This window comes from Larus michahellis, chromosome 1, assembly GCF_964199755.1.
Source record: "Larus michahellis chromosome 1, bLarMic1.1, whole genome shotgun sequence".
NCBI lineage: Eukaryota > Metazoa > Chordata > Aves > Charadriiformes > Laridae > Larus > Larus michahellis.
Genome location: NC_133896.1, coordinates 56,449,399 through 56,464,542, shown reverse-complemented (window position 1 = coordinate 56,464,542; position 15,144 = coordinate 56,449,399). Strand labels below are relative to the sequence as shown.

Here is a 15,144-nt window from a genome sequence, read left to right as displayed (position 1 = left end):
TGAATCATATAATTCATTTATGGGTTCACGGATGATGAGGTTCAGAGACCGATATCCTCCATTCTCAGGGAGATTTTGGCTGCATGAGAACACAGCGGGGTCATTTCTGAGAGGATTTGCTAAAGGCAAGAAGCATAAATAAAACAAAGAAGAAAACAAGCTTGATCAATACAGCCAACAAAACCTCTGTTGGTGCAGTATTTCATCTTGCGAGTGCTGCATAAAGATATTGGTCTCTGTGAGCAGATATTCATGAAGCAGCTCACAAGCTTCAGTAGCAACTTTCCTTCGGAGGGCTGCAAAATGCTGGATAAATATTCATTTAGCAGTGCAAGCAGCCTCGTTTGGTAAATCTGGCTATTCACTTTTTGCCGACCAAGTAGTTAATTGCCTTGCTCAAGGTTAGGGCAGATGCTCAGTGACAGAACCATAGGAATATCCAGACAGAATCCGGCACAAGTATTTTCACCAAGAAAAAAATCTTTTGCACCAGGTCTGTGTTCCAGCCCAAACAGGCAGGAAAAAAATAAACCAGAATGACAATGATAAGTGACTATGAGTGCTGAAGCCAGACATTTAAATTAGGAGCAGGGCACATTATTAACCGCAAGAGGTGACTAGTCATTGTACAAACAAGGAAAGTGGCAGCTTTGCTACCTCGTATCTTTAGGAAAGTTGTTTTGCTCTCTCACTGAGATCCCATTCTGCCCTATCGCACCCACGCACAGACTCCGCTCTTGTTAGTCTCAAAAGGACTCACTTAGGGATAAAGAAGGCAGAAATGACTCCTAAATTCCCAGTCCTGCAATGCGATATACGCTGGCAGTCTCTGAGCACACCCGAAGTCTTGCTGATTTCGGTGGCGCTCTGAGCAAGGACAGGGTCTGCCTGTGCTCATCAAGGTGCATGACTGCAACCTTGAATGTCATTAAATAAGCATAAGCTTCTGCTGCAATGCTGAAAAAATGACATCGTGTTTTTAAGCAGAGAAACTTGCCTGTTGCTTTTTGATGACACGGACAATGCTTTTCTACACTGATTTCTGCAGCACCAGAAGTTCCTCTTGATAACTGGGAAGAAAACAAATCTTTATCAGCACTAAATCTGTCCATCCTACTTTTAATTTTAACGCAGACTGAAGCCCCATTCCTGTAATTATTTGTACCCACTCACAGTTTTATTCACAGGAATACTCCAAATGACATCAGTGAGACCAAGCTTATACATCAAGCTAAACGTGTGGAAACTTGTTTGTAGACTGAGATTCTAAATTTAGCATTTTCTTCTATCTTTGGCCAATATAACCTTTAGAAAAGTAGTTCTACCTGCGTGCCTAAGTCTGCTTGAGTGGTTGAATATTTGTGAGCCTTGCATGAAGGGGAAGGATCTGTAATCTTTGTATACTTGTAAGAAAGAGATGTAACAAAACAATAGACAAAGGATTTACAGGAAAGGGAGCTGGAATCCTCTGGCATCCCCTGTAGCAAAAAACATCACTCCATAGAATGACGTTAATTAACTAGCAATTATTTCTGAAGTGCATCTGAATCTAATATATTTGCCACAAAGATGTCATTAAAAGAGTATCAAGCCACTGCTGGAAGTCAAGACTATTTAACACTCCCACCCTCACCACAGTCACACTGCTACACATGACTGAAACTGCACGTCTCTCATGTTGGAGCCCCTTCAGCCTCAATTCACACAGAGAAACATGCTCTTCCCCAAGCCCCCTGCTGCTGCATCCTGTCTGCCAGCCATCACTCACTTCACATCACATCACATCACTCACACACCTGGAGGGCTCTTCTGCTGATTTATAATGTTAAGAGTGGGAATGATTCTTGTGTCTTCCCTCCTGCTCCAGCTGAGTTCGTTCAATGGAAACTGTCCCTGCTGAAACAGCCTACCTCAGCCTAGAAAGGTTCTTGAGGAGCAAAATCAGTGATCTCTGGTTTTGTCTGTATCGTTCTGGCAGGCACACAAGCAATTTTACTGTTGTACTTGACTCAAGACTACCAAGGATTGCTCCAAACTGCAGTGGGTATTGAGAACGACTCGTCAGCTGTTCTAGAGACATTCTCATTGCTGGCCTGAGGGCATGGTCCCACTACATCCTTGTTACGGCCTGCAAAAGAGGGCAGGAAAGGGCTGTGGATCGCCTCTGCAGGAGATGGAGCCCCAAACTGAGACAAATGGATGCCTCTTGTGGTTTCTATGGAGCAGCAGCGCAGCTGTGAGCTGGTACCTTGGGCTTTCCCGGGTTTAGCCTTCCTTACAGGCTGCAGAGAACGTAACATGGTGCTAAATCCTATGATTCTATGACCCTGCCCCTTTTCCCTCCCCCTCCACACACACTTGCAGATGTGGCCAAAAGGTGCTGTTTTCTCTCACCACTGAAGGCCTCAAAGTAAGAAACGGAGAGCTCTCCATTCCCCCTAGACAAGAGGAAGGGGTAACGACAGGGAAATTTTAAAATATATTTCACTTCCGTGGGCTCTCTCTCCTCGGGGAGGTGAGCTGACCACGCTCTCTCCTCCAACCACAAGCCGGCATCACCCTGGGGAACAACCGCAGGCTCTCCTACACCACAGGGCCCGCCGGGGGAGGGCGGTACACGCTCCTCCGAGTTATGATCTCGGAAGCCCCAGAGGACTCCGCGGGATCGCTCAGGCCGCCTCTTCAGGTGCCCTCAAAGCTCAGACGCCATCGGCGACCTCTGGCTTCCACAGACCCGGCTGCCGCGGCCCGAGCCCGCCTCACCCGGCCCCGCCCCGCCCCGCCCCGCCCTGCCCCGCGCGACACCGCCTCAGCGCGGGGGGGGCGGGATGCATGCGCGGGCCTGCGCTCGAGCGCCCCCCACCGCTCTCGCCCATTGGGCAGGAGGGGCGTGGCCATCCCCGTGCAGGTGGGCGGAGCCGCCGCGAGCCGAGGGCGGGGCGGGGAGGGAGAAGGAGGGTTTCTGCGAAGCGGGCGCTCTGTCCAGCGGACTCGACTGCTCTGGCGGAATAGGGCGGGTGAGGGGGAGGAGGTCGCTCTTGCTCCAAGATGGCGGCGCAGAGGAGGAGTCTGCTGCAGAGTGTGAGTGGCACCTTCCCCCCCTCCGCGTACACGCACCCCCCCCCAGGTGGCTGCGAGGGGGAAACCTGGGCTGCCTTCTCTCCTCGGCTGCCCCCCCCGCAGTGCCGTGTGGGAAGAGGGAGGCCCGGCCAGGGCGGGGAGCGTTCCCCCTCAGTGGGGAGCTGGGTCGCTGCCCCCCGCCCCTTGTGCTGCCTGAGGGTAGGGGGTCTGAGCTTGGGTGGGGGAGTGTCCTGCCTGGTCGTTGGTCCCCACCCTGGGCTGGGCTGTCGCTCTGCAGCGCTGTGGGACTGGGGGGGGCGGCAGGTGGCTGTGGGGGCCGTGCCTGTGCTGTGTGAGGGGGGAGCGGGGGCTTGCAGGCCGTGTGTGTGTGCAGGGAGCACCTGCCAGGGAGGTGGTGGACCCAGGGCCCCCTCTCTCATTGCTGGCAGTGACAGGGCCCTGGTCTCTTTGTCCTGGGTGAATGTGCTCCCAACAGGGACCCAGAGCCTGCCCTGTGCTCCCGTGCCAGGGGTGTGTGAGGGTCTGATTCACTGAATTCACAGCTAGCACTGTGCTGCATCGAGTGTAAAACTCGTGTTCAAATTTCACTTCTGGTCTATAGCTAGCAAAAGCCAGAGATGCAGCCAGAGCTCAGGTTCAGAGGGAAAGGAAGTGGTGAGTGATCCAGTTGTGCAGCAGGGAATGTGAAGTTACTTGCTGGGGTGGTGTGCTACCCTGTTAGCAAAGGGAGAAGGCTTGAGAAGAGGGTGAAGATGGACTTCTGACCTGCACTGGACAGGGATCCTCACTTCAGGCTGCTTGGGGTTTACACGATCTCTTTCCTCTTTCTGTCTCCCAGGAACAGCAGCCCAGTTGGACAGACGACTTACCATCCTGCCATCTCTCTGGGGTGGGCTCAGCTCCAAACCGTTCCTACAGTGCAGATGGCAAGGGGACAGAGGGTCATCCCTTGGAAGATAACTGGTTAAAATTCAGGTAAGTGGGTTGCGCCTGGGACACAGACTCCTGCAGACACAAGGGCAGATAAAATTGGTATTTAGTTTGTCACACAGGACTCGGAAGAAGAGGGTGGGGTGCGGGCATGCAGGAGGTGTCTGGAGGAACTTGTTACGTATGTCTGTGCCTCAAATACATCTGTAACCTCTTTGCTTCTGCCCTCTTTGACAGGAGTGAGAACAACTGCTACCTCTATGGTGTCTTCAACGGCTATGATGGCAACCGAGTCACCAACTTCGTGGGTCAGAGACTTTCTGCAGAATTGCTGCTGGGCCAGCTACACGCAGATCATAGTGATGCTGATGTGCGTCGAGTACTGCTGCAGGTAAAGAAGCTTTGGCTGGAAACGGCTCCTGCTTCTCACAGTACCCACCACCTCTCTTTGCCACCAGAGGAGCAGCATCTGGTTTCTGTGGGGCTTGGAAACATCTGCCAATGGTTGCAATCACACTCATCCTGAGCAGCTGTAGTGCTTTGTTTCACTCCCACCTCATACCCATCTGTCGCTCTGGCTCTGTCAGCACAGTGCTGAGAGCTCTCCAGGAAGCTGCAGCTGGTCTTCACTGGACATGTAGGAACAAGTCAGCTTGTGAAGGAGATCACAATGAGTGAATGGAGGAAGTTAATTTGTGGGGAGATGGATTTGTGAGTGCGCTTTCTTGAGTGATAGACAAGTTCTTACAATCAACACACAAAATCAGATAGGTCTCTGACATTGCTTTGATTGTAATTTTTATGGTTTTGTCTCCTGTTTTGAGTAGTTGCAGATGGTTTTTACAAGCTGTTAACTAGTTGTGCTAAAATAATTGTGTTTCAGTGTGCTGCAGAGATCCTTGAATGTCTGTATGTACAGTGATCAACCACTATGAGACAGTTTTAGGGAGGTGCGGATGGGTAGCCTCAAAGGTGTGTAGGTATTGGATAAGAACTTAATTTCTCTTTATGGCCTTTTTTAGGCTTTTGATGTGGTAGAAAGAAGTTTCCTGGAGTCCATTGATGATGCCTTGGCAGAGAAGGCCAGCCTGCAGTCCCAGCTGCCAGAGGTAACATGGCCTTAAGAACAGAGATTGCTGGAGGTCCCACCTTCTAGATTGTTGGATGAGGTTTGGGCGTATTAGTCTGGTACAAGGGAGGCTGTAATTGAAACTCTTTTTCTGTGGTTCTCTTCGGGGAGCTTGTGTGAAGTAAGCGTCTTGGTCCGTTTCCCAGAGTTCACAGTGTTCATACTGGTACTACTTAGACTCATCATTGGTTATGTCGGTAAGGACTGAACACATCGTGGAGAGGAGTTCAGCCTGTACCTGTGGCTCTTCCAGGACAAAGCCATATGATGCAGGTGAGAGGCAAGGCCTCAAATTTGCATGCCATCTGGGCAGATGTGGATTCTGTTCTTCATGTGAACTGGCCTGTCATCTCCAGAACTTTATTAGAGCCATGTCAATTGTTAGATTGAACAAATAATTGTACATCTTGCACAGTCTTGGCATGAGGCTAAGATACCAAGATGAGTCCTCTTCCTACAGAATTTTGATTGCGGCTGTGGTTTCTCTGTTGTGTTACTGTGTGTTTAAGCTTTCCTCTCATTTTGGGTTCCAGGGTGTCCCTCACCACCAACTGCCGCCTCAGTACCAGAAGATTGTGGAGAGATTGAAGGCTGTAGAGCAGGAGATCTCTGGAGGAGCCATGGCTATTGTGGCTGTTGTTCTCAACAACAAGCTCTATATCGCCAATGTGGGTGAGTTGGTTTTCGTCAGCAGCTCAGTCTAGGCATTTGAGGATGGCTACGTTCTAGAAAGTGAAAGAAATTTGAATGTGGGGGACAGTTTTGGTCTGTAGTCAAGGAGCAATATGCCTGTTAGTTACAGGAGCACTTGAAATCAGCCTGGCTCTTTATCTCTGCAGATGTTGGCTGATGCAGTGTGTATGACCAAAGAAAAGAGGGAAAATGGGTTGAGTGGCAGTAGTGCAAGTTCACTGAGAAATGGAGAGCTTTCTTGTGAGGTGCTGGCTCAGGCCTGGATGAAGAGCTGCCTAGCAGGCCTGCTATGCTGCTAGCAAGGCTGCTTTTTGGAGATTGTGATGAGACAGTACACGAGCCTTTCTCTTCTGTCTTTATTCCCTGCTCCTGTTCCTTTTTCCATTTGGATATGTTCTCCCTCTTAATGGCAGAGCTATCTGGTGCATCATCTCACTGCTCCCACTGCAGGTACCAATCGGGCACTGTTATGCAAGTCCACAGTGGATGGGCTGCAGGTGACTCAGCTCAATGTGGACCATACGACAGAAAATGAAGATGAACTTTTTCGCTTCTCCCAGCTGGGTGAGTGTAGAGTTTCATGTTCTTATCTGAGAACACCGTATTGCTCTGTTTGTCTGGGGCAGCAGGAATGACTTGAGCCACTGGAAACAATAAATGACCACAAAAAGAAGCTTACTGTGGTTTCAGATGGCAAGTTCAGTGCCTTCTTTCTAGCCATCGTGGGGCTACAGAGTGAGTAAATTAAGTTCAGCTCACTGAACCAGCAAAAAACTGTCCTTTTCTTTTTTTTTTCTTTTCTCCTTTCCCCCCCCCCCCCCCCAAGGTTTGAGAGTTAGTTCTGTGTCCGACTGCCAAACTGTCATTGATTTGCCCTCCAGCTGTGTGATTGCTGGAGTCAATAGGCAGGCAGGAGTGGAAGCACTCAGCCAGAGGGTAGAAGTGGAATGGACGGTATATGACTGCTCCTTTAGAGGCAAACCACAGTTATGCTGGGTTAAGTTTTGTGTGATGCCGCACCCTTGGGATGGTGTGTTTCAATATGCCTTTGGACAAGCTGCTGCAAAAAAAACCCCAAAAAAACAGCTACGCTTCAGACAGAGCCAGGCCAAGCACTGGCGTTTACTGCTCTCACATCAGTAACCCTTAATGCTGACATTTTGCTTTAGGCAATTTCCCTTTTCCTTCGCAGTGTTTGACATGTTTTCTTTCTTTGTCTAGAACTAGCCCAGACTACTTGTGTGATTGCTAGTACCGAATTCTTCTTATTGAGATACTTATATTCTATACCTTTGTTTAGGTAGATCTAACTTGTCACTCTTCATTAGGTTCACCTGGTACATATATTCTTATCTGTTGAGGCTGTTGATGTGGTAATTTTTTGCTGCCGGGCCTTGTTTTGTTCCATTTCTCTTCCATTTCCTCTTTTACCCATATTCCTGCAGTAGTGGTATGTAGTGTGAAACAGAAGACTGAATACAAGAATCCAGGGAAAGAGACCCTTTGACTGCCTTTCTACTGCCAAAAATGCAGAATTTAGCTATGGACCATAGCGGAACAGGGATGTGCTGGATACGCTGGCACAGCAGTGGCTCTCCTGCTGGCAGTCCCAGCAGAAGAGAGAGCCTGTGAACAGCGTACACAGGCTGTTTTGGGGGCCCAAAGGAGGTTGTGGTAGGGCTAGGTTGAAGCACGGTGATAAGAGGTAGTGGGGATAGTGTTTGCTGTGATGGTGCCTGTGTCACACCTCTTTGGGGGAGGAGAGGGAGAGGTCTTATGCCTTTGTTGCACTTCACCCAGAACATTGCAGCTTTTTCAGTGGTCCAGGAGAGTCGCTGTGATTTAGACACGACCTCTCTGGTGTGCTGCGAGCCTCCCTGTGTTTGTGTCTGTCGATAGCATGTATCCCCCTGCCAGGAGCTGGCAGATGAGCCGGGCCATGTTGATGAGTCAGCTTTGGTCTGCAGCAGATGGTAGAGTTGTGTCTTACTGCTGGGGTAGGTGTGGAGCCATCTGTGCAGTGAGGCTTGGTTTGACTCAGAGGGAGAGTTTCATTTGGACCCCTGCCTTCACCTTGTACTGAGGACAGTCATCCCTAGATAAAATCTCAAAATAACATTTTCTGCCTGTTAGCTCTAGGTATAACCAGGAAGGGTGAACTGCCAGAACAGACCAGGTAAGCAGCTCATCTGCTCTCAGTCCTGCCTCAAATAGTAGCCACACGCAGATAGTCCCTGTTAGGACTTCTTCAAGATGGGATTCCTTCCTAGCCCCTTCCAGATTTGAGTTGTACACTGAAGCAGAGGTGTATCACCTTAAATTTATTTAAGTACTTGTTTGGTCATTGTCCTTCTTTTAGGAGTAGCCAACACCGATTTGAGCACTTGAGCAAATTCCACGCCTCTTGTAGATAGTTCTCCTTTTCTCCCTCTGCAAACAAGCATATTAGTGAAATCATCACGTGGAGTTCAGGAGCAGGGATCAATAATAGGTGGAAGAAAAAGCAGAATCCTTCCCATATGTTTTTCCCCTTCCTGCCTTCCTCCTCCCATCGTGCAGTCCAGAGCTGACAGGCGCAGATGTTCCCCTGTCTTTTCAGCGAATGCCTGTGCATTCAGGCCAGCTGCTGCTGGTGGCTTTGGACCAGGACGTGGGCTTTGTCTTAGGGCCAACCATTGCAGAGTGCGAATATCGGGCTGTGTGCATCTCTCTCCTCCTCTCTCCTTCTTGGATTACAATTAATGGGAAGGGGTCCCTTGGAGCAGAGCAAATTGCTCTTCCTTTCCTTCTTGTTGGGCTCCCGATGATTCTTTGGCATCTTGTTTTGTCTTATAATTCTCTTTAGATGTGGTTATTTCTTTTCTCATTCTCCTCCTGACAGAGGAAGTCCTGCAAATTTCCCACAGTCAGTTAAACTTCTTTTTCAATCTGGCAGGTTTGGATGCAGGGAAAATAAAGCAAGTGGGAACTATTCGTGGCCAGGAAAGCACTCGGCGCATTGGAGATTACAAAGTCAAATACGGCTATACTGATATTGAACTGCTCAGGTCAGAAAGACTTAACTTTGTGGTTTCAAGCCCTCCTTTTCTTCATGATCCTTCATTCTCACCGACTGTGTCACCGTTTAATACTAAGTAACACCATCTCTTTCCAGTGCTGCTAAATCTAAGCCCATCATAGCAGAACCTGAGATCCATGGAGGGCACTCGCTGGATGGGGTGACTGGCTTCTTGGTACTCATGTCTGAAGGGCTCTACAAAGCACTGGAGGCAGCTCATGGGCCTGGGCAGGCCAACCAGGTGAGCCTGCTCGCAGGGGAAACGTTCCCTTGGCTGTTGACCCGTTCCAGCGGTGTCACCTGCTCTCGTACAGATTTTCCTCCTCATTTGCCCTGTGAGTGCTGGCCAGGTTGAATGCCTGTGCCACCTCATTCCAGTCCCTAATAATATGGGACCTGCTTTGCCAAGCCAGTTTTTCTAGGCAATTGCCCGTCCCTTAGGAGTAGCCCATTAAAGGGAACGGGATGATTCAAGGCACAAGGGCACATATCAACACCTGAGACTGGCAAGCAATGCAGTCACATGAGTTGCTGTAAAAACCCTGAGGTCAGTGGCTGGCAAAAGTTTCCTACAAAATCTAAACATCCTCTCCCCCTCCCCCCCCTTTTTCTTCTTTTTCCTTCTCGGCTTAGGAAATTGCGGCCATGATAGCCACAGAGTTTGCCAAGCAAACATCGCTGGATGCTGTGGCACAAGCAGTAGTGGATCGGGTTAAGCGGATCCACTGCGACACTTTCGCCAGTGGTGGGGAACGGTCCAAGTTCTGTCCCCGGCATGAAGACATGACGCTGCTTGTGAGGAATTTTGGGTACCCCCTGGGTGAGATGAGCCAGCCCACGCTGACACCAACGCAAGGTGTGTTGGGGAGAGAGTGAAACAAAATGCAGAGTGAAAGATAAGATCTCTTGTTTGATCCAGCACTGACCTAACATTGGGAGAGGAGATACTCGGTGTAGAAGGAATTTTCTTATTAAAGGGATTATTGGCTTCTGAGCCCTGGAGTCTGGTAATTTGACAGAGTACAGCGCAACATCTAAAAAAAGCAGTTTAATATAAATTCTTGGGGTTTTTTGGCCCTTCCTTTGACTTTCTTTGCTGCTGTATAGTCCCAGTCACTCATGTCTCAACTGCAGTTTCTAACTCTTGCTTTCTCCCTTCTCAGGAGGCCGTGTCTACCCAGTCTCGGTGCCATATTCCAGCTCCCAAAGCACAAGCAAGACGAGTGTTACGCTGTCTCTTGTCATGCCTTCCCAAGGCCAGATGGTCAATGGTGCCCACAGCAGCTCAACTCTGGATGAAGCCACCCCCACCCTCACTAAGTAAGTGTCCTCCTCTCTTGCTACCCACAGTCTTCCCCAGCACCTCACGCTGAGTAAAGTGGTTGAAAAGCAGAGAGACGCTTGTCGGTTACCTGTCAGTCATTCCCTTATCTGGAGCGTTGCCCTCCTTACTGCAGTATTGACAGCCAGCATAACGTGTTAGCTGGAAAGCAGTTCTGTGAGGAGTGGGAATGAGTAAAGTGAGCAGCTCTGAAGCCAGCTCTGGGAACATGCCTTCAGGAGCAGCATCTGCTGCTGTTTGCAGAGGGCACTCTGGCAGCCAGCAGCCCTTCTCTTTGGCTCTTGTGTGCCGAGTGTTTTGGGTGCTGTGTGTGGAGGGAGTGTGGGTGCCTTTCATTTTAATGAAGGTCTATGCACGTCACCTGTAAGGCTGCTGGAGAGGCTGCGCTGCACAAGTTGGCTTGCTCAGAGGCCAGGATAGGAAAAAGTATGAAGGTTAGAACGGGATCCTATTTGGACCCGCTTTACAGGATCGCACTAGTTAGTGGCTCTGGTTTAGGGTCAGCCTTCAGCGTGGTGTGGTGTGTGTACACACTGCAAAGTGAAGAAGCTCTTTAGTTATTGTGTTCTGGTAGCTCCAGAAAACAATGAGGCTGACGCACTAGAGCTGCTTTGGCCGCAACGCAGGTCACGCAAGAATAGCTTTCCTTGCTGCCAGACTCTTCCCGTAAAGCTCATACTGCATGGGTATGAGGAGGCCTGCAGAGTGCATGCCTCCCTTTTTTTTTTTTTCCTGTTTCCTCTCCTCTGTTCCTCAGATGCCTGGTTGTACTTAAGGCCTTCCAGTTAAATGTGCATCAGATATGTTTGGCATTCAGTTCCAAGCAGTTCTCGACACTTCTAGTGCTCTGAGAGAGCAAGAGACTGCAACTTCTTTTACCTGTTCGCTAAGGATAGCTTAATCTGTGAAGAAGCTGGCACTTGTTCTGGTACTTTTCTTGTACAGAACATCAGATGGGGGAAAAATAAAGATGTTTGTGTTCTCTCTCTCTCTCTCTCTGACTCTCTCTCTCTCTCTCTCTCTCTGTCTCTTTTTCTCTCCATAGCCAAAGCCCAACCGTGACGCTCCAGTCCACTAATACTCACACACAGAGCAGCAGCTCAAGTTCAGACGGGGGTCTCTTCCGCTCCCGACCCACCCACTCGCTCCAGCCAGATGAAGATGGGCGTGTGGAGCCCTACGTGGATTTTGCAGAGTTTTACCGTCTTTGGAACATGGACCATGGTGAGCAGGGCGCACTGACTGTGTCCTAACGTGGAAACGTGCCTCCTCCAGACACCTTGCGCTCGGCTGCATAAGCAAAGACTGAGGCAAGACTGAGAGCGCTCCACCGAGGGCTGTGTTCTGCCGAGAGTTAACTCCTATCCGGGATGTGCTGAACACTGGGCTGGGGAGCGTGAGCAGCGCTCCCTGCACACGTGTTGCCGGTGCCATGCACCCGATCCTGACCGACCTCGTTCCCTTGGAAGCCCTGTGAATAGAGGAAGGGGTCTTGAATGCAACCCTCACTGCAGGTTTTTGCAAATAAAAGTTGCAGAGAGGGGTCCCTCCGGATGATGCAAGAGTGGGGGCCTGTACAAAGGCTTGTGTGTGTGCGCGCGTGTGTAGGTGTACGCGTGTGTGCCTGCGTGTGTGTGTGCTGTCATAATGTTTCCACAACTCGATTCATAATGCTGTGATTCCAGTGTTCAACTCCATAGAAGATACCTCTATTTTGCAGAATAAATAACTTATAGCTACACTCATTGGCACCTATGTGGCTTGCTCTCTTCCTTACAATGTCGCGCGTGGGTGTGACAGCTCTTCCTGGTGCCTCTGTTCCTCCAGAATAGGGGGTTGCACCTTGCAGCAGGCAAGCTTCTGTTGCAAAAGTGGCCTGAGCCCTTGCAGGTCACTTAAAAGCCTTTGTCCCCTGCTTACTTATTTGCTGAGCTTTGGCACTGGATTATGGCTTGGAGTTAAACTGTAACCCTGAGGAGACCTTATAGTGGCCTTCCACTATCTGAAGGGCGCCTACAGGAAAGCTGGAGAGGGACTTTTTCCAAGGACATGTAGTGATAGGACGAGGGGTAATGGCTTCAATCTGGAAGAGGGGAGATTTAGATTAGGTATCAGAAAGAAATTTGTCACTCTGAGGGTGGTGAGGCACTGGAACAGGTTGCCCCTGTTGTGGGATGCCCTATCCCTGGAAGTGTTCAAGGGCTGGATGGGGCTTTGAGCAGCCTGGTCTAGTGGGAGGTGTCCCTGCCCACGGCAGGGGGGTTGGAACTAGATGATCTTTAAGGTCCCTTCCGACCCAAACTGTTCTATGATTCTATGAAGTTCAGATTATTGTTTTTCGTAGGCAAAATGCACGTCATTTACCTTAATGTAGGCCATCTGTGGAGTTGTAGAGGGCAGGTGGGGTTTGTAGCGCAGTTTTTCTGTACGGGCTTCTGCTAGTGCACAGCAGGAAGTCACACGTGGATTGAACTGAAACTACAGGGCGATGTGGGCTGCCTTGAAGAGGCAGATGTGGACCCTCGTGTCAGAGCAGAGAGGTGGGCAGCGGGGCGAGGAGGGCTGCTCTTGCTCTGCTGGCTGCGCACCGGGTCAGCCCAAGCCTGGGCTGGCTGGCGGAGGCGTCGGGATTGCAGCCATTCGCCTCTTCAGTGCAGCCTTCTGACGGCAGGTGGCAAGCGAGCCTCTTCCCTCCCTGCTCCAGCCTTCCTCTTCAGCCTGCCTCGCTGGCTCCCCAGGGAAGGAGCCTTTCCCTGACAAACATGGGGAGGGCTCAGGGGTGACCGCTGTGCCCGGTGCCTCCGTGGGGACATGCGATAAGGCATCATGTAAAGCCAAGAGCGAGCTAGAGATTACAGGAGAAAGGGCAAGTGAGGGAATCGGTCTGGGTTCCATCCCGGATTTATTTTTGCTTCCAGGCTGGTCACCTCAGGAAGGAGAAGGAGAATGGGAAGGGATCAGGCTGAAGCAGCAGAGGATGCTGTGGTCAAGATCAGTGTGTAGCCAAGCCCTGGTGTGTGCAGGTTCAAGGCACTTGTGGCATGCCAACTTAGAAAGGAGCGGGGGGGATTTATCCCTTTGGATAAATGAAGTAGCACTGAGTGCCCTGAGGAAAAATCTGAGTGCACTGAGAAATACGTGGGCAGGACCAGAGCGGTGAGAAACACGCTTTTCCATGGAAGGCACAACAGGGGGCCCATGGAAGGCACAACAGGGGGCCCTTGCGTGTAGGTGGGTCACTCTTGGCCACTGCCCTCTCCCGGTCCTGCTGGCACGGCTTTGCCCTGCGGGGTTTTCTGTGAATTGTGCGGGGCTCTTGGCTGCTGGGCTGCCTGCAGAAGCTCGCGTTTCCCTGCCCTCCTGTAGTTCCCAGGAAGGCTGGGTGTGCTGAACGTGCCGGCACAGGCACCTACGGTCGAGACCCTTCCAGCCCTGCCAGGGAAGTGGCGTGGAGGGAAAGGCAGCAGAGTTGTGTGAGGTTTGTTGCCTCGTCCCCGCGGCTGGCCAAGGCAGGGGCTGGCAGTCCCTCACCCGTGTCCTCTGCCCTGCAAGGAGTGGGGAGTTCAGGTATTTGAGCCCAGCCTGGCCTTGTTATCCAGGACCGCTCTGAAAGGTCATTTGAGCTGGGGATCATAGCCCTTTCCTCCAGGTTGTTGCGTGGCTGGTTAATAGGATGGTGTGATCCTGGTACGGACTAAAATGGAGCTGAAGAGGTTTTATCCTATTCTGCGTTCCCTAACCTGGCACGGATTTCGATAGCTGTATAAACAAGTCTTTCTTGCTTATTCCCCCATCCCATTTATCTATGGTATTTGTTAACTTATACCGAGAACAGTTCCAATGGGAAATATTCCAGCATGTGGATGCTCCAGATACAAGTTTAAGAATTGCCAAACGCGCTTATATAAAGCAGATCACGTAAAACAAACTTGTCCTTTGGCATAATTACCAGTTTGTGAAGTACGAAAAAACAAAGTGGGTAGGAGCGGGTGGATCACGCTAAGCTGTGCCTGTACAGCCACTGGAAAAAAAAGAAGAGGAAAACAGGTTTTCTGTACATGGTATGTAAGCCATGGCTTTGGAGTCCGGGTCAAAGAAACAGACTGAACGTTGTGTACGGGGGAAAGAGGCTCATAGGCGAATGTCGGTATTTAATAGTGTCCTTAGGGAGCGATGGGAAGATGCAGGCTGTAACAACAGTGGAAAAACCTCCTCTCTCCTGCCCCTTTAAAATGAAGGAGTGGATGGAAGAGGACAGAACCCGAGAAACAAGAGCAGGGCCCTTTTTGCAGTGTAGTGAAATTCAAAACCACCAGAAACGTAGAGTCCTAGGCAGAAAGAGAGAAAAACAGCGCAGCTATGCACCACAAGACTGCTGGAGCGGAGCTGGCAAATTAAGATCTGGATATGGCTAACGGGTCTGCTGTGAAGGCAGCTAATCTTACCTTTCAAGAGCTCTCCCCCTGCGAGGCAAGGGTAGAAATGAGAAGCCCTGCGCCTGGAACGGGAGCAGCGGGGATGCTCCGCACGTTCCCGTGCGTGAGCGCTGGCTGAGGGTCATTCAAGTCGCTCAGACTGTGGCTGGTGAGACAGGCTGGGAGAAGGTCCCGGTCCCAACGTTCACGGGCAGGCGGCGAGGTGACCGGATGGCCGAGCTCAAGCGGCGTGCTGAGGATGCGGCAGGGCTGAAGACAATGCAAAGACTTTAGGTGCTCTTGGGGAGGACTGAAGCCATATGCACCTCGCTGTACGCTGGGGGCATGGAGAAAACCCAGCAAAGGCTGGAAAGGGCTTTGCAGACTCCCTGCTGCCTTAGAGGACCTCCAGAAAGAGCTGACTGAAAGAGGAGACTGTGTCAGGGCTGGTTTCAGTACGGAGCTGGGGTTTGCCTTGTTCTGGAATCAAAGTGGT

General features: G+C 50.6%; 1 protein-coding gene across 1 annotated transcript; it reads left to right on the top strand.

Annotated features, from left to right (window-relative positions):
• The first annotated feature begins 2,936 nt into the window (after window positions 1-2,936).
• Window positions 2,937-11,978, top strand: TAB1 (TGF-beta activated kinase 1 (MAP3K7) binding protein 1). The gene is made up of 11 exons (XM_074578603.1): window positions 2,937-3,081; window positions 3,920-4,056; window positions 4,249-4,402; window positions 5,034-5,120; window positions 5,674-5,812; window positions 6,284-6,397; window positions 8,769-8,880; window positions 8,988-9,132; window positions 9,525-9,747; window positions 10,055-10,211; window positions 11,279-11,978. The coding sequence occupies exons 1-11, from the start codon at window positions 3,049-3,051 to the stop codon at window positions 11,484-11,486; spliced, it is 1,509 nt and encodes a 502-aa protein (XP_074434704.1). The 5' UTR covers window positions 2,937-3,048; the 3' UTR covers window positions 11,487-11,978.
• Window positions 11,979-15,144: the final 3,166 nt, after the last annotated feature.

Excerpts from the sequence above, each read along its gene's own strand:
- TAB1 (XM_074578603.1), top strand. The coding sequence starts at position 3,049 with ATGGCGGCGCAGAGGAGGAGTCTGCTGCAGAGT. Across the intron at positions 4,057-4,248 it reads GATAACTGGTTAAAATTCAG|GAGTGAGAACAACTGCTACC; the intron begins GTAAGTGGGTTG and ends CCTCTTTGACAG. Across the intron at positions 9,748-10,054 it reads CACGCTGACACCAACGCAAG|GAGGCCGTGTCTACCCAGTC; the intron begins GTGTGTTGGGGA and ends CTCCCTTCTCAG.